We start from the raw sequence: 21997 nt of genomic DNA on the forward strand, positions 1-21997 counted from the left end.
CCACCCATCAGAAGCCTCAGTATTGGGGATATTGGCCTGGGAGAGGAGGCTGACATTGGTTTGTTTATTCTGCCAGGATATTTGGAGGATTTTGTGGAGGCAACATTGCTTGTATCTCTCCAGTATTTTAAGATGCCTATTGCAGGTAGGCTATGTCTCAGAAACATATAGGAAGCAAGAGCTTCGTTTCAGTTTTGAACTAAGTCATGATGTCAAAGAGTCATACAGCATGGAAACAGGTCCTCTGAGTCTGCACTGACTGTCAAACACCCATTTACACTTAATCCCATTTTATTCTTCCCACACACCAATCATCTACCCTGAGATTCTACCACTCACCTACATACTAGGGCCAATTTACAGTAGCCAATTAACCTACCGACACACACATTTTTAGCATGTGATAGGACACTAGAGCACCTAGAAGAAACTGCGTACAGACCTCACTGGATGTCAGGATTGAATTTGGGTCACTGGAGCTCTGAGGCAGCAGCTCCACTGCCAACAACACTGTGCTGTCCCTTTCATTCTTTTCTCTGGATGACCAGCTGCTGTTCCTGCCCACGGGAGGTGGTGGTGAACTTCATTGTCAATGTCTCCCTGTACTGAGAGGTTTCTCCTGAGTTATGGGCCACTTTTTTAGGGTTTTATTGTAAAGTCTTGATCACAGGTTCACAATATCACAGAATGCTTACAGCGCAGATGGAGGCCTTTCAGCTAGTCTCATCACCCCTGCTCTCCCCATGGCCCTGCAAATTATTTTCTTTCAGAAACTTATCCAGCTCTCTTTTGATTGCTACTATTGAATTTGCCTCCATTTTGACCTGTGGTACTGCATTCCCGACCTTAACAACTTACTATTTAACAATTTACTTCTGGCTCTTTTGGTAACCACCTTCAGTCTATGTCCCCTAGTTCTTGACCCCTCTGATTTGCCTTCACTAAAAAACATGTTTCTATTTAGCCATGTTTAAAATAGAATATGTTTATCATTTGCCTTCAGAATTCATTCAAATTGTCATTCTGTCCCTGCCTGCAAAAAAGTGGTGCACCATTGATCTTCTGGCTATAATGGGTTGGCAGAAAAATGTTACCCAGAACATGAAAAAAGGCCAAATAATGCAGGAAATCTTTAACATTCACCTGAATAGATGGGTGAAAGAGAATTGTTGATGGAAGGTCATTGTGCTGAAACATTTATTCATTCTGTTTCCACAACTGTTGCCTGATATGCTGAACATTTCCAGCAATTTTTGCTTTTATTTCAAGTTGGTGGAAAGCCTCTTTTTAGAGTGGCTCTGAATAACTGCATGACATTTTGACAAAGTGGTGGGATGCTGATTCATTTGAGATCTGAATTTCAGTGTATTAAACTGGATCTACTAAAATGAATAAATACAGCAGGGAGTTAAAAATTCTAAAATAAATAGCAGAAGGAAATAAAACATTAAAATGATTCCTTACTGTATAAAAGTGGAAACTGGGACTTCATGTACTTCATAGATCATGGTGTTAGGAATCCATACCTGGTGTTGAGGTTCAGTGAACACAATAAAATGCAAGATATTACACACATTTCAGGTACCAAAAACAATAACATTTTTATATCGATGACAAAAAGGAACACACGTGACATTGCATAGGATTACATAGAACTTGCAACACAGAATTAGGCTGACATTGCAGCTTCTTCAGTGGAGCTCCAATAGCACAGCAGAACTTACAACACACAACTTTCTAACTCATTGGTTACATGGTTTCAAAATTAGTAAAGAGTCCTCTGCAAATTGCGGTGGTTTATGGAGACATCCATTGCAATGGGATATTTCTTTAATGAATATGCTGAACACATTTCAGTAGATTCGGCATTCCTCCTTATTACATCACAGTTCAGATCTATAATGAAGGCACAAGAGAGACTGTAGATGCTGGAAATCTGGAGCAACAAAGCACAAAATACTAGATTAACTCAGCAGGTCAGGCAGCATCTATGGAGGGAAATGAACAGTCAATGTTTTGGACCGAGACTCTTTTATCGGGACTGAATGAAGGGTCTCGGCCCAAAACATCGACTGTTCACTTCCCTCTACAGATGCTGCCTGACCTGTTGAGTTCCTCCAGTATTTTGTGTCCACTGATCCAGATCTACTATGAGTCAGTCTCATGCCACTTTGTCAAAATGTCATATAGCCATTCAGAATCATTGGAGCTGACATCCCACTCTATTCTGAAGGGAAAGTATTTTTCCTTTCATATAAAAGACAGCAGACATGGAAGAAAACTGTAGTAAATTCTTAAGGCCTCTAAAACACAAAAAGTTTTTAACTGACAGAAAAATCTACTCGATTTTCTCAATAAAATTAGTGGAATTGTCAAATTGGTAGAAGCTTAGCCAAAAATAAATTACAGCCAAAAACATAGTTTTCTGCCTGGGTGATACTGGGTGGAGAATGAACTGAGTGGATTAGCATTTTATTTTCTGGTGTTCTTCTGTAATATTGAGCCTGAAGCAATCTTGCTTTAAAAACACACCAAAGATCAATTTTTAAAGTACATATTCTAATTCATGGGGTAAAAATTCATCCATATCCATTTTTGGTTCTGTGTGTATTGGTATTGGTTTATTATTGTCACTTGTACTGAGCTACAGTGAAAAACTTGTCTTGCATACTGATCGTACAGGTCAATTCATTACACAGTGAATTGGGTTAGTACAGAGTGCATTGATGTAGTACAGGTAAAAACGATAACAGTACAGAATAAAGTGTCACAGCTACAGAGAAAGTGCAGTGCAATAAGGTGCAAGGTCACAACAAGGTAGATCGTGAGGTCATAGTCCATCTCATTGTATAAGGGAACCGTTCAATAGTCTTATCACAGTGGGGTAGAAGCTGTCCTTAAGTCTGGTGGTACGTGCCCTCAGGCTCCTGTATCTTCCACCTGATGGAAGAGGAATGAAGAGAGAATGACCTGTATCTAATCATATTGGCCCACTTATAAGGTAGTATTGACCTTATTACCATTAAATAGGTAGGCTCCAATGTTACTATCACTATTATTTGACAGGTTTTCAGAAGAATATCACATGATCCTGACATGTTTTATTTAATCCTGCACTACATGACCCTCCTCTTCTCCTTCCTTCTTCCTTCCTCCACATTTAGACTTCCTTCTACTCATTTCCCTCACCTGCATCTAATTATACTCTTGCCCTTTACCACCCCTTGATCTGCTTAACGTACTTGCTCTTCACACTCATGTACAGTAAAACAGGTCCGTTTATAACTGTATAACTGTTCAGTATAAGTATAGCAGTATTGCAAAATGCAAACATAAAGAGAAGAAGGAAATAGAATAAGAAGCTGATCCCCTACTAGATAAAGATGAAGACTATTTTGTATTTGTGGACCATGGGTATAGGGCCCCAAAACTGAGGCTGAGCTTTGGCGAAGAAAATAAAATGTAGAATATAACCCCACATACAGAAAGCACCAATGCCAATCGCTTGAGAGATTGACGGCAAAATGATATGAATTCAAATCTATGCAAACCTGCACAGAAGTTATTGGTCTCAGTCCTGTTGAGATACATCCTGTCACTTTTGAATAGATGCTTCCTGCCTCGGATTTGATATTGATGTCCCTAGCATCTAAAATCCTTCCTCTAGTGCTGTACCTCAAACTGCCCATTGATTGTCCTTATCTTTCTATTTCTACACTCACTGGCATGTGGGACTAGGAGTAATTCAAAGATTACTACCTTTGAAGTGCTACGTTATAACTCCTCCCCTAATCCCTGCGAGTCTGACCACGGGACCATTCCATCTAGCCGCCCTATTGTTGGTACTGTTGGGTTAAGGTCCAGATTGTTGTTTTTATTGTGTTTTTCCTTGGAGTTTTAGCTTTCTTTATGGTCTTACAGTATATGTTTGTATAATCACTTGTTTTTCTATAGACTTTTAGTGACTTGTAGTATATTTGGTCCTATATTTCTGTAGTTTCTTTGTCTGCAAAGCTGAAGTGTGAATCAGTCACTGCTCACAGGTTTCTTACCGGGGACCGGTCTGACCAGTTTTGCAGTATAAAAGGGGAGCATGTGCTCATGTTCCTTTGTTACAGTTACAGTTATGATCCAGTAAGTCATAGTTACAGTCCAGTTAGTCCTCGTTACTGTTACTGTTATGTTGCTGGCTGGTACAGGCTGACTGACACTGTCTGACCTGTACTATGATGAACACCTAATAAAACGGCTGTAACCATAAGGTTTGTGCCTCATTCTTGACTTCCGAGGAACCTTCTGGACAACATCATCTCCAGATCTAACAGTACTGACATGTCACAATTTCCAGTTTACTCCCTTCACTGGTAGAATATTCTGCATCCTCTCTGTGGTGTCCTTTGTGCTATCACCAAGGAGGCAACACAATATGTGGGACCTATGGTGGGATGTTATACTTTCTCAAGGATGCTTCAAGAGAATCCTTGAATCTTTTCCACTGCTACTTGGTAATCTTATGATTATGGTTGCAGTGCAAAAAAATGCCCTTTGTTATTCTAAATCTCCTACATTTAATCCTACTTCTGTCCTCCACTTAGACATCACAAATTAACATCATAATTACCTCTTCATAATATGGTCCTTAATTTTCTTTATGTTAATGAAAGCAGTCCCATATTTACAAAGTTACATGAAGCGTACAGCACAAAAACAGGCCAATTGTCCCAATGAGACTAAACTAAAGATTATGCTTTCTGCAAACTTCCTCCCATTCTGTTATATCTAACCTTATCTACACAACATTTTATTCTTTTTTCCCCACATGTGTCTGTCTAGTGTCGCCTCAAATGTATCTATCTTCTTCACAGGCAATCCCTTGGGATTGAGGATGATTTGCTTTGACTTCCAGTTCCTTGGGTTCTGTGGTGACTGACCAGCTAATACACACTACCCTAGGTGGGAGAGGACCAGTTTGACAAGGCAGGTGTCTGAATAGTTTGGGAGTTGGTATTACATCTCTTATTCCACTTGGATTGCTTACAACTCAATGGTATGAACATTGAATGTTCCAATTTCAGATAACTCACACCCCCGTATTCTCCTCCCACAGTCACCTGTCCAGCTTGTTTTCTTCACCCCTTGTTCATATTTCCCATCCACTTCCCCCCCCCCACCCGCTCTCCAACCTGGTTCCACCTGCCCATCATTCCACCCCACCCCACCCTACCCCACCCACTCAGCTGATTCACCTATTACCTACCAACTACTGTCCCATCCCCCTCCATAATATTACATCCTGCAATCTCCCCTCTCCCTTCACATTCCTGATGCAGGGTCTCAACCCGAAATGTCGACATACACCTTCTGCCTCCACAGATACTGGTTGACCCACTGAGTTCATCCAGCATTCTGTTTTTTGTTCCAGCTTCCAGCATCGGCAGTCTCTTTTGCCTTCAACCTTCCTGCTGGAGTGGTGCAAACTTGCCTCACCTGCATCCCAGAACCAAAATTACCTCAGGTTCATTCAGATAATATTTGCCGATGTGCATGTTTGATGCTGAGCTCCAAGTCATCATCTCCAAGAGAATAGGCCTTACAAATGTATCTGGATTGATTAACTCAACTGCTCTTCATGGTAGGTATTCCTCATTCTTATTCTATTACACTATTCGTATCCTCACAATAGTTGAAATCACCTTTAATAATTATCCTTTATCTGATGTATCTGTTGAATACATTTCTGCTTTATCTAAATTTTGAAACTCTCCTCTTACTTTCCCTTTGTTTTCCCTCTCCATTCCCCAACTTTCATTTTCTTATATTCTTCACATACTTTTGTGTTAACAATGCTTTAAGATTTTTAATCATCTGGATTAGGTTTTCTAGAACATGCTTCCGAAAACACCTGTTAAGTGTTTACACAAAATCCAAATTCTAGGAGGGTCTGCCTGGTCTATTTTTGTTCTAGAACTAAGACTCAATTGTATTTTTGTCATGATAATGCACAGATAGTACTTAAATTAATCTATGACATCATGTAAATATAGTCAAAAGATTAAATTAAATGTCTTTTAAAAAAGAAAAAATCACAAAAACCGTTTTCATTTTTAGTATCACGAAATAAACTGCAGTAAAATAGTGAAGCATTATTCGGAGCTATTTTATTTTACTAATAATGAAGAACTATCAATACGCAATTATGAACTCCGAGTCATTAAATATACAGGACACATTTATAAACCGGCGATCAAGGGTGCTCATTTAAAAGAAGTATGTCCCACTGATTTGAGAGGCTGCCAGCAAGCTAACCCCTGCGGCACTAAGACCTGGAGGGAGCTCTTGTGCGAGGGGGTGTGTGTGCGCGGGCGCGGAGCCGCAGAGTTCCTCCGCACACTGCGGCTCAGCCCACATCCCTCCTCCTGCTGCTGCTGCGGTTGCGACACCGGCAGTGGTACATTGGAAAGGCTGCCAAAGACAAGGATGGTTTTTTACACTTGCGCTACCACAGTCAAACGCCTCTGCCAGGGATCTCTTTCTTCCTGCATCTGGTGAGCGAGACTGCAACACAGCAGACGACCCCCCCCCCCCCCGCCTCTCCTGTCGTACCCCCATCCCCCCTCCCTCCCGATCCTTGGGACGCGGAGAGCCCCCGCCAGCATCGCGCTGCTGCTGCTGCTTCCGTTCCAGTTGTCAAGCCGGCTTGGAGCTGCATCCGACCGCTTTCCTGCCTCGCTCGCTGCTGCAGCTGGCCGTGGACCACGGCAGACAGGCGCAGCATCCCGCCGGCTCCCGCTCCCACATCAGCCCCAGAGGCCGAGGTTGGGGCTGAGGGCACAACGGGAATCTCCACTTCCCTCTTCCTTCGTGGACATCATCAAGGCCATCAGCAGTGATGTAGGATGTGAAGAGGGGTTCTCCATCCTGGATCCACAGCGTGAGGAGCCCTACATATTGTCTCTGGTGATCAAGACGTCTTCCTGCCATTGCTCTGCATTTTCCTTTGAGGAACAATAATAATTATTCATACTATTTGAAATTTTAAGCCACAATAGGATCATTAAGAGTGACCTTGTGTTTGATTTTGGGAAAGGTGGTGTTATCAGAGCTGTCAATCAAAAAAGGGGGCCAGGGTTATCCAGCAGCTTGGCAGTAATAACATCTTTTTTAAAGAAGTATTTATTTTTGTTTTAATTTTTCATTTCACGATTAATTATGTCACACGATCGGAGTATTGAGTTGGAGCACTTTGAGGAGAGAAGCCGGGGTCACCGATCATCTCGGCGTGGAAGTGGCAGCGGAGGAGGAGGTGGTGGAGGTGGCGGCGGTGGAGGCGGGGCGGGCTCCCGTGGAAATGGTTTACCAAGCCCTGCTCACAGTGCTCACTGCAGCTTTTACCGGACCCGCACTCTGCAAGCACTCAGCCAGGAGAAAAAAGCCAAAAAAGTCCGCTTTTACAGGAATGGAGACCGCTACTTTAAGGGGCTTGTGTATGCTGTCTCCCAGGACAGGTTCAGGTCCTTTGATGCTTTGCTGGCGGAACTGACCAAGTCTCTCTCAGATAACGTCAACTTGCCCCAAGGAGTCAGAACCATCTACAGCATTGATGGTAACAAGAAGATCACCAGTCTGGATGAATTGCTAGAAGGTAAGTGAGAAAGGGACAATGAGTTGTCCCTTTGACAATATGGGACAATGAAAACTTTCAGATGAGTAGAAAGTTAATGACCATTATGCTCAGTCAGAAATCAGATTTTGAACAGCATTGCACTCTAAGAGAAGTAACATTAAGACCACACACCATACGAATGGATAGACAGTTTCCAGATAGGAAGGTATTCTTTTCAAAAAGTAGGCTGGTTTCATTTAATATTTTTTACAAAAGTTGCAAAAAAATTCTTTCAAAGTTTTGTTCTTGGTCAGATTTTATGGATGAGTAAAAAAAATTAATTGAAAATCAATACTATTATCTCTGCCAGGTTAGCACCACTGATTGCTAGTAGTGCTGAAACAAAGACAAAGAGTTTTCAGATGGGAGATATGGCTACTGATTTTGGAATAATCTTTTTTTCTTCATTTTTTTGAGCAGAGGTTTAGATGTTAATTCCTGTGTTTCCATTTTAGTTTTTGTCTGATGTTTACATAAGAACACCTTGTTTTGATATACTGTCATATTATTTCTCAAGTTATTGTGCTAATACCTCTAATTTAACAATCAGGTAGAGTTCCTTCCAAGATGTTGTACTGCAATTTATGATCTTTAAACTCAGTGAAAAAGATGAGGGAACATGAAAAACCTGAGAAGAATGTAAGAAGATGTATGGGAGCAGGACTGGTCCATTTTGCCCTGGCAGCCCATTCTGACATTCAATAAGATCATGGCTGATATTCCATCTTAGTTGCACTTTCCTTCATTGTCCTTAAACACCTTGAAATTTGCAGCATTGAAATATCTACCTGACTCAGCTTTAAATATACCCAATGACTAAGCATCCACAGCTGTCTGGAGTGGAGAATTCCAGACTCACAACATTTCTTAAATAATTCCAAAAGGGTTTCTCTTTCACCCTTTCTCAAGGACTCCAAGCCTGGGGATACATTATCCCTTGATCTATCCTGTCAAGCCCTTTCAGTGTTATGTTTCAATGAGGTCAACTGTTTCTTTCTTAAGTCATGCAAAATACTCCTTGTGTAATTAGTCTCACATAGGACAAACCCCACAATCTGGGAGTCAGTAGCATTCCCTGTAAGGCAAGTATATTCTTCTTTAGGAGGAGACACAAAAATGCCATAAGACAGTATTTCTGGAGAGGTTCACAAAGAACTTATATAATTGTAGTAAGGCTTCTTTACTCTTATGTTCATATCCTTTGCAACATGGCATTTTCTTCCTGAATTTATCCTACTATCTGTATGATAAGTTGCTGTGATACGTATTCTGGGACTGCCATTTTCATATAAATACCATATTTTTCACTCCCTCGCTTATTAAAAAATCAGCATTTCTATTATTCCTACCAAAGGGACTAACTTTAAAAGTTAAAGAAAATCTATGATTAAAAAGTCTTTCTTCAAAAATAAGCCTCTTTTTATCAAGAGCCTCTTATTACCACTGATTCCTTTGACTTTCTAATCATGTTTATCAGCAAAATGAAAATCTTCAAGTCAGTTCTCCCTTGAAATGCAATTACATGGAGAGTCCTGGATTTAATTAATTAGAAGTGGCAGGGAGAAGTAAGTAACCTTGGGATACTTTATCACCTTAATTGTGAAATGCAGGTTGTTACTTTTCTTATTAGTGGGCCGAGAATTATTTTAATGCCATCAACTTGGAAAATTATATCATAGGTTGGGATCTCTAAGCCAATAGAATGGTTTCCAATGACAGTGTTAACCCAGTGACTCTGAGACCAGCAGAAACATTAATTGGCAATACAATTTTACTAATATAACAAAATCTCCTATATTGTTTCACAGTATAAAATTCTTTCTGCTGTTCATAATGGAATTATTTTAGATTGTTTTTAAGTAACTTTAAAGGGGTAGTCCAGGAAAGAAGACATGATTTAAAAGTTTTAATGTTGTTACTAAAATTGAAATCAAATTTCTGGTAAGACTCTTTTGCATCTATAAGAACAGAGGAACGACCTTAAAAATATTGTTGAAAATCCCGCAAAATTAATGTGTGTTTTTCATGTGTCCAAGACTTGAAGCTGGTTGATCATTCATGGGGTTGCTGATGAGAGTCAAAGGATGTGTTGTTTGATAACAATAGGGGTGTTTATGCAATGTAGCGGATAATGTGTGGGCTACTTGCTGTGCACCGCCAACCATATTGGGGAAAGCTTTGATTTAGAACAATAGCATAACAGTCGTTAGGCCTCTACTTTGCATTTGCAAACAGTCTAATGTGCAAAACCAAATAGTGGATGTAGTGTTACATTGAAAACAGAAAGTTAGACCATGGCAAATGTCTGAGGATCTGCAATTTCTAGAATTCATGAATTTCCACCTGATAATAAAACTATATAGCTGTAGGAGTGGTTGTATGTCATAATGATGATGCTGAAATATGGTATATCTAGCAAATATTAATATTTTTTGACAAAGATACTCAAAAATCATAATACATGGAATAAGGGTAATGAAGACAGGAGGTGCATGTGATATTCAAAATACACACGTGTTGAGTTGAGTATATCTGTACAATTGTATTTTCACATTCATCAGTTTTAAAGAAATACTCTGAGATAAAGCAGTGTAAAATCCCTAACCTCATGTTCATTGCAGAAATGTGCTAATTCAAAAAGTATTATATTCCAAAAAAATTAAAGCATAAGCAAATTCTTCTGATAATTCCATCAGTTACCCACATTGGTACTCTGTTCTTATTATTACAAGATCTCTAACAGCCAGCCAATTTTTTTCCTGCCATTTTAGAAAATGTTCACAGGAACTATTTCCACCACTCTTCACGAATAATGGTAATTTCCTGCGTTAAAGAAGATGCTTCCTCATGTTACCCTGATTCTTTGGCTAATTGTGTTGAACCTACATCTTCTGGTTATAAGTTACAGTGTACTGTAGTTATGATTTCTACTTTTATCAAAGCCATTCAAGGCCTTGAATACCCCTATTCAATTCTCTTTAACCTTCCAAATGTTCTCAGTTTCTCTTTCTGTACAGGTACCATTCCAAAATATCTCCTCTGCATTTTGTCTAAAGCATTGTGCCCAGGACTGGACACACTTCTCCACCTGCCTCTTAGGCAGAGGAGCTAATCCTACATTAATCCCATTCTCCCTACACTCTATCAACTCCTCCCTGATTCTACCATTCTTCTACACAATAGGGGCAGTTTGCAGTGGCCAACTAACCTATTGATCCACACATATTTGGGATATGGGAGAAATGCAGTCAAGGGAGAAGGGAGAAAGTGCAAACTCTGCACAGATAACACACAAGGTCAGGATTGAACTGGCATCTCTGGCTCTGTGAGGCAGCAGCTGTGCCACTGTGCCTTTTCGTGAGTGAGTTTGGAAGTGAACAAAGAGTTGCGTCAGCAAAAGCTGGATGTTTCCCCACCTAATTCCACAAGAACTTGAACTTGCCAGACTATAATTGAGAGACCCCTTTGGGAAGGGTGTGAGCAAGTTAAAATATCTTAATTGCTGACTAAGAGCAATCTTAATAGTTTCAGAGTTTAACTTAGGAGCACCAAGATGAGGACAAAATGATATTGGGTGTGGGTTCTGCAGTTACAAAGCAAATTTGGCAACAGATATTCAACTGCCGTATTCAGTAATTCTGTGAAAGGCATGCCTTAGAAACCTTTAAGAAAGCTTTTGTAGGATTTGCACTAAGTTTATGAACGCTGCTGATTACTTTCAACACTATGATCCTGCCTACATTGCAATTTGCAGCTCTTCATTGCTACATCACCAATTAAGCTGGTTATGCACTGATTCTTTAGAACCAGAGGAGGACCAGGATGGACAAGACCATAGGCTTGAGAACAGCAGAATAATGCTTTTCACAAGGAGGTCATCAGAATAGTCCAACTTGCAGGAGGCCATGCACATTGAGTCTGATGACATTAGGCCAGTCCTGATATGTAGGAACAATGTTTGAAAAGTTCAGGGTATCACAGCAAATGGTGACAGAACTGTGCAGCTTCTTAGAAGACTGGCTGCCTGGTGGATTTAGGAAACGTGCTCTGCCAGTGACTGTGAACATGACCACTGCCCAGAATCCTTCCAGGAGTATGCCAGAGACTTGTTGCAGTTGGTCACTCGTAAATCAAGCAGATAACAAATGCCTTTCTCACAAGTAGTGGCAATTACATCAATTTTGTCCATAATATCACTAGTCAGGATGAATATACATTAAAATTTGCAACTCTGACTGGCTTCCACAGGGATAGAGTGTAATTGAGAATGCACATGTGGTTTTCAAGGTACCTCCAGATCACCCAGGAGTACGCATTAATTGGAATGATTTCCAATCTATTAAAATTATGATTGCGTGTAATCGCAAGTAGATAATTCTCCAGATGTGCCCAAGATTCCCAGGTAGCTCTCCATGATGTCTTCATACCTTGAAGGCTGGCTGCTGGGAGACAAAGGGCACCATGAAAACATGGCTGATAGCTCAGTGAGGAACCTCAACAACAAACTCAGACCACTAATACAAAAAACACATATCTGTAAGGAATGCCGTGGAGCAAATCATTGACATAATTAAAGTGCCTTTCTGGTACCATGATGAATGTGCACCTACCTGTGTCCTAAGAATAGTCATAATTTCTTGCACTCTCCAGACCATTAACAGTCTGGAATGATCTAACCATCCTGAGATTCATTTAGCCTCCAGAAATGCACCCATCTGGCAAGATGGGAACCCCTCTTTGTTTCATCGCCTTCTGTGAGCATAAACCTGTCTCATGCATAGCCTTAAATGCCTTGTCAACTCACTATTGTCAGAATCAGTGCTTGATCTCTCATTCCACACAGCCATAAATGTTAACAAATGTCAGCCCAAAGAACTGAAACCAAATAATTCAACGGTGCAGAAAGCATCCACACGTATATCCTTGTGCAGTTTTGACTAGCTATTCTTCCTCTTCCTGAAACATAAATCATGCAAGTGTTGTGGTTTCAGTTCAGTTTCTGGCAGGGTGAACAAACCTCTAGTAGCTGAGACATGAGAGACTGCAGATGTTGGAATCTGGTGCAAAAAAAAAACATACTGTTGGAGGAGCTCAGCAGGTCAGGCAGCATCTGTGGAGTGAAATAGATAGTTGACAATTTGGGTCAAGACCCTTCATCTAAACTGGTATCTCTAATAGCTGAGAGTCTCTTGGTGATGCTTTCCAAGTTTTGGAGTTTGTGAAAGCCTGCCAGAGACTATATCTTCTGCAGTAATGGAGTGGCAGAGCCTGCTATCAGGATTTGAGGAATTACTTGGGATTCTGATTGGGATGTGGGGCTCTGAACAGACCACCCCACATCTCTGTCACTGTTATCCATCTCATGGATCACCTCCCTTTGTTTTCATGGTGTGAAAGCCCAAAGTGAGGGAGCACCTTACAAATTCTTTGCTGCTGAACAAAGTTTCCTGTGTTGTAGTGACATCTGAGGTGCATAATCTTTGTCCAGCTGAACAGAGCTTGCAGCATTTTGTAACCTCCAATGCAGACTGTACATTGCTCTCCTTGCCTCCACCATCTGCATTTGCTGAAGTGATGAGTAAATCACCAGGTGAAAACCCAGTCTTTTTTCTTCACTAGAGTGACTATTTGAGTGGATGCAGTCAGTCTGAGTTCTCCGATGCTGGTCCTTCACCTCTGAGGAGGATTTTCTCCTTGTGAACAGCTTGTGGGAGATATGAAGTTCCCCTGGTAGTTAAAGGTGGATTTGAACCATTAAGACTGTCATTATACCCCTGATCATTTGCAATTCACTGTTGACCTCAAGACCAAATGATTGAGTGTTTCAAGCAGTATTTCCGAATGAAATAGTTTTATCACCATGTAGCTGTGAGATCTCCATCCCACTGTCTCTGATGCCTTGTTGGTTATCTTCAATGATACTTCCTCTGTGGATATGCGTTGAGATGTTGCTGGAGAACCAACTTCCCTTCCCCACTGGAGGTTTCTGCTGTCTTCTCTTGTAAAGAGGAGGAGAAGAAACTAATGAATAATTGAATGTAGGCACAAGAGACTACAGATGCTGGAATAAGGGAATGTGTTCAGCAGAATGGGAGGAAAATTTTCTGTTGCCAGTGACTTTGAGAGAGAGAATTGGCAGTATAAAAATTAGGTTAAATGCCACTGGTGACGGGATAGGTGCGTAAATAGCGAAGGATGAGCGTCCTGCCAAGTGAGTTATGTGCTTGAGCAGAGCTAAGAGGTTGGAATGAATATACAAGTTGCAGGTGACTGGGGCACTATGCTCACTTTTCATGATTCAATTATATCATTAAAGGGCTTGCAGCACCGAATGAGGCAACAGTTGATTGTAGTGCTGTTGCTGACTTCTGCTGGCTAGATCCAGCCACATCTTTTGTTCTAGGAAAAAGTAATTGTCGTATGAAGCTGATCAGCCCTAGAATGCCGTCAAGTGATGCTTCACTGAATCTCGGAGAAATCTGCATGCATCCACTATCTATTTTGTTCTCCTTTGTGGTACAGCAAGCTTCTGTGACCATGAAATGTAATGCTTAAAATGTGATTTTAAAGTGTGGATTTAAAACTGAGTCACTTGTATTATCATCATACCGACTTAGCCTGATTGGTTGAGGAACTAGGAAATTACATGTTATGTTATAATTGACTTACAAATATACTGCAGCATATTAAAGTACTGCCATCTGTGATGAGCAAGCCTTTCCCAGTGTGTTGGGTTATTAAAATTCAGTCCTACATATCTATAAAGGCAAGGATCCTGTATGCTTTCTTAGAAGCCTTCTCAAATTGTCCTGCTATCCCAAGCGCTCTCACGGGTTCTGCATCCCTTTAATTCAGATTTATTATCTCATCCCTATTCTTTCTACCGAAATGATACTCTCTGTAAAACATCCTCTGTTATGTGTCCATTAAAAGTCTCAATATGTCTTCCTGAAATATTTTACTTCATTGTTTATTACATTTCCCAGTCTCATGACTTTCTGCAAGTATTGAAGTCATTCCCTATTTATGCTTTTCTAGATTGTTACTACTTATCAAAGAAAAGAATGATCCCAACAATAATACAAGCTCTACATTCTCCAGTGCTTCCTGAATACTGCATTCTACTGGTTCTGGCCTATGTGCACTGCTCCACCCACCAATTTGTAAGAGCTATTTGGCTAGCTCGATCCCACTCTTAAGGGAAAATTGGATCTCTAAATCTTTCTATCTCTTTCCAGTCTCTACACTGTTTAAAAACTCCTTAAAACAATAATGATGTAAGATTATGGACTTTTACACTGTTAACTTTGTTTCTCTCCCTGTCTGATATGATGTTCCACCACTTTCTGTTTTTATTTCAGATTTCCAATATCTGCAGTTTTTTTGCTTTTAAAACCCTTCTTTTTAGTCTAATTCTCATGCATTCCTGCCTGTCTTGTCTTTGCATCAACTTGGAAAATTGATGATGTATTTCCTTAAGTTAAAGGTGCTGTACCAATTCAAACACAATTTCAAGATCATATCAAGTTAGGCACGTCATCTAAAGTTCTTCACAAAACATAGAATGTACTTTTCATTAAGAACTTGCTGGTATGAAATTCCCTGGCTCAAACAAGTTCATAGTCAGCAATGGGGAGGAAGCTGATCTGCATTGCAGAGCTCAGTGCTGATGTCACATTTCCTCCCTTTCAATCATGAAACCTCAAATGCTGAGTTTCTGTGACTAAAATGAAATGACTCAATTGTTTTAAAATACTGAAATCAGACCCTAGTATTCAAAAGCATAATGACTGGGATACACAATAGGTACGTCAGTATTTCAATGGCGAATAAATCGATTAACTTTTAGGATATAGACTCTGCAGAATTTGTGTTGGGACCTTGAAGAAAAGTTCCAATCTTATCTTTTCTCTGTTCTGGCACTGATAACCTGTTATAAGCTGCAAGCATTTGCTATTCTATTGAAGGGTTCTGGTGCTTGTTTTTTTTTAAATTTTATCTCTGGCTGTCAGTAGGTTTTTGGACATGTTTAGAAAGGACATTCATTAAATTGGAAGGATCAACCAGTGTATTTTTGTCCCATTTATATAGCCGCTAAACAGGCGTTGCTCAGGTTGCTATGCTGGCAATTGTGAAGTTTGCATTTATTTCCATGCAGTCGGGTTTTATAATGCACCATGTAAATGAAATAAAGTCTGACTTAAATAAAGTCAAAGTCGAGTTTATTGTTACATGTACAAGTGCGTGTGTGCACAGGTGCAATGAAAAACTTGCAGCAGCATCACAGGTACATAGCATCATATAAGCAGCATTCACAAGAAAAACATAAACATAAATTAATTACAATTTTTACAAGAAAGAACACAATTAGAACAAAAAAAAGTCCATTTTAATGCAAAGTGATCAGAGTGATCATAGTGTTGCTTAATTGTACTGATTAGGATTTTGCTGGTTGGTTCAAGAACCAAATGGTTAAAGGGAAGTAGCTGTTCTTGAACCTGGTGGTGTGGGACTTCAGGCTTCTGTACCTCCTGCCTGGGGTAGCTGTGAGAAGATGGCATGGCCCGGATGAAGGGAAACTTTGACGATGGATGTTGCCTTCTTGAGGCAGCGCCTCCTGTAGATACTACCGATGGTGGGGATGGATGTGCCTGTGATGTATTGGGCAGGTCCACTACTCTATGCAGCTTCTTACATATAATAAATATATAATTATTCCATGAATAATGTAATTAGGAGATTAAAATCATGTAGTTTAGCATTGGCGTTGACTGTTTGTTTTCCTCCATGGATGCTGCCTGACCTGCTGGGTTCCTCCAGCATTTTGTGTGTGTTGCTCCAGATTCCAGCACCTGCAGAATCTCTTATGTCTAAGGGATATGGAAGGTGCTGCAGGAAAATTCCAATAATCCGGCATCTAATTATTCAGAAATGTGAATGATTTGACATCCAGCTCACTCAGGAGTCAGGAGTGTGTGCTGGGGCTTCGGAGTGCAATTGTGGTGTTGCAGTCAGGGCCAGGCTCAGAACTGTGGTCCAGCAGTGCAGCAGAGCCAGAATTGGGGTTGGGAACACTGGTTTTGACAAGCTGAAACCTACTGAATTCTATTTCTCCAATGCCCATTTACAAGAATGTTACCAGGAATTGAGGACCTGAGTTATAGCGAGAGGTTAGGCAGGTGAGGACTTTATTCCTTGGACCATAGGAGACTGAGACGTGACCTTATAGAGGTGCATAAAATCATGAGGGGCATAGATAGGGTGAATGCATGCTGGGAAAGGGAATCAAACACTAGAGGACATAGATTTAAGGTGAGAGGAGAAAGATTTAAAAGGGACCTGAGAGGCAACTTTTTCACCCAGAGGGTGGTGTGTATATGGAATGAATTGCTAGAGAAAGTGGTTGAGGCAGGTACATTAACTACATTTAAAAGTCATTTGGAAAGGTACATGGATAGGAAAGGTTTAGCAGGATATGGGCCAAATGCAGGCAAATGGGGCAAGCTTAGATGGGCATCTCATTCAGCATGGCCGAAGGGCCTGTTTCCATGCTGTTTCCATTCTATGACTCTTTAAGTTAAAGTTACTAATAAAAACATACACACTGAAAATATGTATACAAAAATTACATTTAATATAGTTCTCTTTAAGTAGGTATGTTCCTATGCACAATGTACAAATTTACTCAATTTCAGTTGAAGTGCTTCAGAATACACAAAATTTCTTTTGAATCCAGTGTAAAAATGCATAGATTATTTTTATCTCCAACTCTGGAGCAACCAATGTGTAGCTGACCTTAGGAAAAGAATTGAATTTCGAGATTAAAGCCAATAACTGTTAGTGATTGTGCTTATGCTTTGTTAAAGTTCATGGCAAAACTAAGTTGAACAGGAAACTGAAGTAGCTTGAATTAAAAAGGTAGATCAAATGGGATAATTGGTATCTGAGGGACGAAGGCATTTTCCCCAACAGCACTACCAGTCATTATTGTAGCCTCAATTATATGTGGTAGTTTTAAAAGAGTGTTTAAAAGATGAATAAACAGTTTCACCCCATCTCAAAAGTGTTGAAGCAATCCCTGATGATGCCACAGCCAAGATAATCATGTTTTGTCTTCGAAAATTTAGCCGAAAATGTTTGGCTTTAGCTGAAAATTGATTAGCAAAATTTTTCCCATTCTACCAAAAGCATCCAAAAAAATGATTCCTTGTTCATTGTAAGTGACCTCTGTAATATTTTCTAACACATTTCTTTGGTATCTCATTAAACTTGGTTCTTTCTCTTTGATATATTTGTCTAACTGGTTTAAATTGTAGCTGGTTTTCTGCAGAAATTGGTGCACAAATTTTCAATTTCTCTGTGGTTCAAGGAGACCAAAAGTACTTGGGTCTTGTCCACCCAAGCACTTAGTACCTCAGAAATAGATTTGAAGAAAATCTCATCAATCTTCAATGGGTAAAATTAAAATTAGGCCAGTTTGGACAATGGAGAGCTTCTATGGAGGGTTTAGAAAAACTAAAAGTGTAATGCACATCCTTGTGCTAAACCTGGCTTACATGCAAAATTTCAGACTTCTAGATTGTTTTGTTATTGATCTATGTGTGGGACACAGGCACATTCTATTTTATTATATATCTTTAGATGTTTCATTTTTGTGAGGCGTTTGGCTTAAAAATTCCTCCTGTCTTATTTCACAGATTATTTCATTTTATATAGATGTTCAATTTATAAAAATCTTAATGTTGTATGGATGTTAGAAAATTTATATTGTGGTAGTAGTGGACCAATAATCCAGAGGGCTGGACAGATAATCCAGTGAATGTGAGTTCAAATCCCATCATGGTAATGTGATAATCTGTATTCAGTTTTTAAACTGTAAAAGTGGATTGTTGTGAAAATCCAAGTTCTTTTCTAATGTTGTGCGGGGAATCCTGCCATTGTTATCTTACCTAGCTTATCTGAGACCATTATCACACCAATATGATTAATTCTTTACAATCCTCTGCAGTTATTTAAGTGTCATCTTTGGCTTTCATTTAGAAGGCTGTGGGTTTGAGACCCACTCTGGAAGCATGAGCACATACATAAATTGTCACTTTAGTGCAGTGGTGAGGGGATTGATGTACTGTTGAACTTTGTCCTCTCAGATGAGGACCCATCTGTATTTTTGTATTTCATGCCATCAAGGCCAGACAGGGAATTCTCATGGTGTCCTGGATAACATTTATTCCTCAACCAACGTCACTAAAACATATTACATAGAAACTTGACCTTTGCTGGTAAGTTCCATATGCATGAGGCAATAGTGTTTGTGTGCTGAACTCTGTTTCTAACATTCATTTCCATTGAAGGCACTGTGAGGAGGGCTTTAATTGTCTGACCACAGGTTTAATGATGGAGGAATAGATGAGGACTCATTCAGTTGGTTCATCTTAACATCCTACCACATGCACAATGTAAGGATCTTCCAAAAATGAATAGATGTGACCAGATAAATTGATAAAACAGAACTGGCTTCACTTGTCACTTTTTTTTCCAAGAGACCAAGCAATTTCTGCTGGCCTGAAGAAGAAGCACTGATTTTAGCAGTGGTTACCAGAGCCTTGATGGAAGACGGATTTTAAGCATCATTCCCTCTCCCTAGAGATTCCCAATGCTTAGTGTAGCACAACTGTACAAGTGGAAAATCTCACTTGTCATGTCAAAAAAGACAAAGTACAAGTGAAGTTGGAAGAGTGATGGACTGGTCACCAAGAAAACTTTGGTAGTTTAAAGACAATGCAGCAAATTGGTTATCTGTACTTTGCAATAGGTTTTATTTTAAGAGCCCCTGTCACCGGAGGTCCACTTCTAGATTTTTGATCTACATATATATGTCGGTATTGCTGGTTTGATGACTTCAAATGGCATGTAACACTCATTGATGTTAAAATTGTATTTGTAGACCATGCTTGCAAATTGTATTTGTAGACCAGTGTTGAATGCAGAAATAGTGTTAGTTATAAGGCCCAACTGTAAATGGCTGGCTGCTAGGTGAGTCTGAGGCATCTGTCATTCTGTAGGCTGGTTACATCTTAACGTCATTAAATTTTCATCGTTATTGATCACCCATCCCTTCTCCCTAGCAGCCCACAGATATCCAAAGGCCTCCCTGATTCCCCCCTTCAGTTGCTACCCTCACTATCAACACCCGTTCAGTGCTGATGAAAGTCCATCAACCTGAAGATTTAATTCTGCTTTTGGAGAAGTTTCTCCCTCTGCAGATTATACCTGCCCTGCTGAATATTTCCAGCTTTATCTGTTTTTATTTCACAGACCAGCATCTGTTATTTTTTGCTTTTTGATTTATTGACGGAGATAATAGAGTGGATTGGATAGTGATCAGTCCAGCAGTCATCAGTACCTCTAATGGCAGGTGTGATGCAGATCTTGTGGTCCCTCACTCAAACACTGATATAATCCAACAGATGTCGGTTCCTAACCTGGAGGTGTTGCTTTGTGGTCTTGTACCAGTCTCTCTGATGGTTATGACAAGTCTTGTGCTCCAAGCATTTTGTCTGGAGAAGTTCTATTAGAGTTTGCCTTCCCTCCTCCTTCCTTGGCAATCATGCCTTGCCAGAGGATTGCATCTTCCCCCACCCAGCCATTGAAGTCACCCAGGAAAATCAGTTTGTCTCTGTTACGGATTAGGTTACTATTGGTGAATGTCCCTTTAAGACATAGCACAGTGGTGTGTGTGTGTGGTGTGGTTATGACAACAGGAGATAAGGACATAATGATGTTTTTAGGGCAGTCAGTCAGAGAAGAGAAGAGAGAGAGGGGGAGAGAGAGACCAGCCTGCTGGTCTTTGTATCGATAGATGAAAAACAATGTCTGTGTCTGTCACTACAATCCACGTATGGATTTTTGGAATAATCCAGTGGAGTCCACTTTGTCATTAACCTGTAGAAGGAAACAGGTATTTGTGTGGACAGCCACGTCTCGGATGCCTTTTGGGGTGGCAGATACTTCGGAACAAAGGAATGGAGATCATCAGTGACTGAGGTGTCGTATGGGTTCCATCGTGGAACATCTGGATATCGTAATTACTCTCTATTTTCTCTCTACATTTCCGCTTCAGTCAACGGTGGTTTTGCAGAAGCCTTTGCTCACATTTCACCTTACAGCTTGCTAAACTGAACTTTGAGAACTATTCCTGGACTTGGAGTTTGGGAATTTGCCACACACACACTTTGAGTTTAGTTTTTGGGGTTAATGTTTAAGATCTAACATTTTTACTTCTAACATTCTAACATTTTTACTTTTATTTTTCTTATTATCCTAAGTAGTTATTAATAAAATAGTTTTTAACACTTGACTTGGTGGGTTTCTTTTGTTGCTGGTACTTGACAGTCTCCCTTTGGAACGCGGACCAGAATTTTTAAAAGGTTGGAGTGGAAATCCTCCTTGGTCTCATCTGGAGTTTCCAGGGTTGAAGTGTAGATATTCATGACCATAGCATGTTGGCTCCATGTTAGAGTGAGTCTAAGGATCTTAAGACGTTCACTAATTCTGCAGGCTGAATTGCTGGGGTGTTACACTAGCCGATTGTTGAGGAAACTCACTCTCTGAAGATAATATTCTTCTTCCAGACTGCCCCTCCAGAATGTAGTTTGCCTACTGCTTTGTTCTTTAAGCTGGCTATCTCCTGCCAATGGCGTAGCCCTCTGCCTACCGTTATCATCATGCCTATTATGATGCTAAAGGACCAGCCATCGTTCAAGAGGAGTGTAAGGTGGTATGCTTGGATGAGCACCAGGCGTACCTCAAAATGCAATGCCAACTTGATTAATCTGCAACATAACTGTAAACATGCTCAACAATAAACACAGCAGACAGTAAGAACTAAGCAATCCCATAACCAGCAAATCAAATCTGCAGTTCTGCTATGCCTCGTTCAGGGATGTCAAAGTGTCTAAGTGATGTTAAACACACACAATGTGCTGGAGGAACTCAGCAGGTCGAGCAGCGTCTATGGAGGGAAATAAACAGTCGACATTTCGGGTTGTGACCCTTCATCAGGACTGGAAAGATGCTGCCTGACCTGCTGAGTTCCTCTAGCACTTTGTGTGTGTTGCTCCAGATTCCAGCATCTGTAGAATCTCTTGTGTCTGAGTGATGTTAGAGTCTGTCACTGTTGTGTCCACGAGGGTCCTGACATTCCTGTCCCAGTCTTCATAATATGGAGTTGAACTTGCATGTGCAATGTCTTATCTAATGTGGGGTAGCTGTTGCACACCAGATACCATATAGACTCAATGCAGTGACAAGGGAATCAGGGCAATTGGACACCAG

The 21997-nt window shown here is 40.3% G+C and overlaps 1 protein-coding gene across 5 annotated transcripts in view; it reads left to right on the forward strand.

The window, feature by feature from the left end:
• Positions 1–6386: 6386 nt before the first annotated feature.
• The window catches only part of dclk2a (doublecortin-like kinase 2a), a 272001-nt gene continuing 256390 nt past the window's right edge, over positions 6387–21997 (forward strand). For all 5 annotated transcript variants that reach the window (XM_052035871.1, XM_052035879.1, XM_052035888.1 and 2 more), the window contains exon 1: positions 6387–7642. In XM_052035871.1, the coding sequence (XP_051891831.1) occupies positions 7210–7642 (433 nt within the window). In that variant the 5' untranslated portion in view covers positions 6387–7209. The remainder of the gene's footprint in view (positions 7643–21997) is intronic.

Source organism: Pristis pectinata, chromosome 2, assembly GCF_009764475.1.
Source record: "Pristis pectinata isolate sPriPec2 chromosome 2, sPriPec2.1.pri, whole genome shotgun sequence".
Taxonomy (NCBI): Eukaryota; Metazoa; Chordata; class Chondrichthyes; order Rhinopristiformes; family Pristidae; genus Pristis; species Pristis pectinata.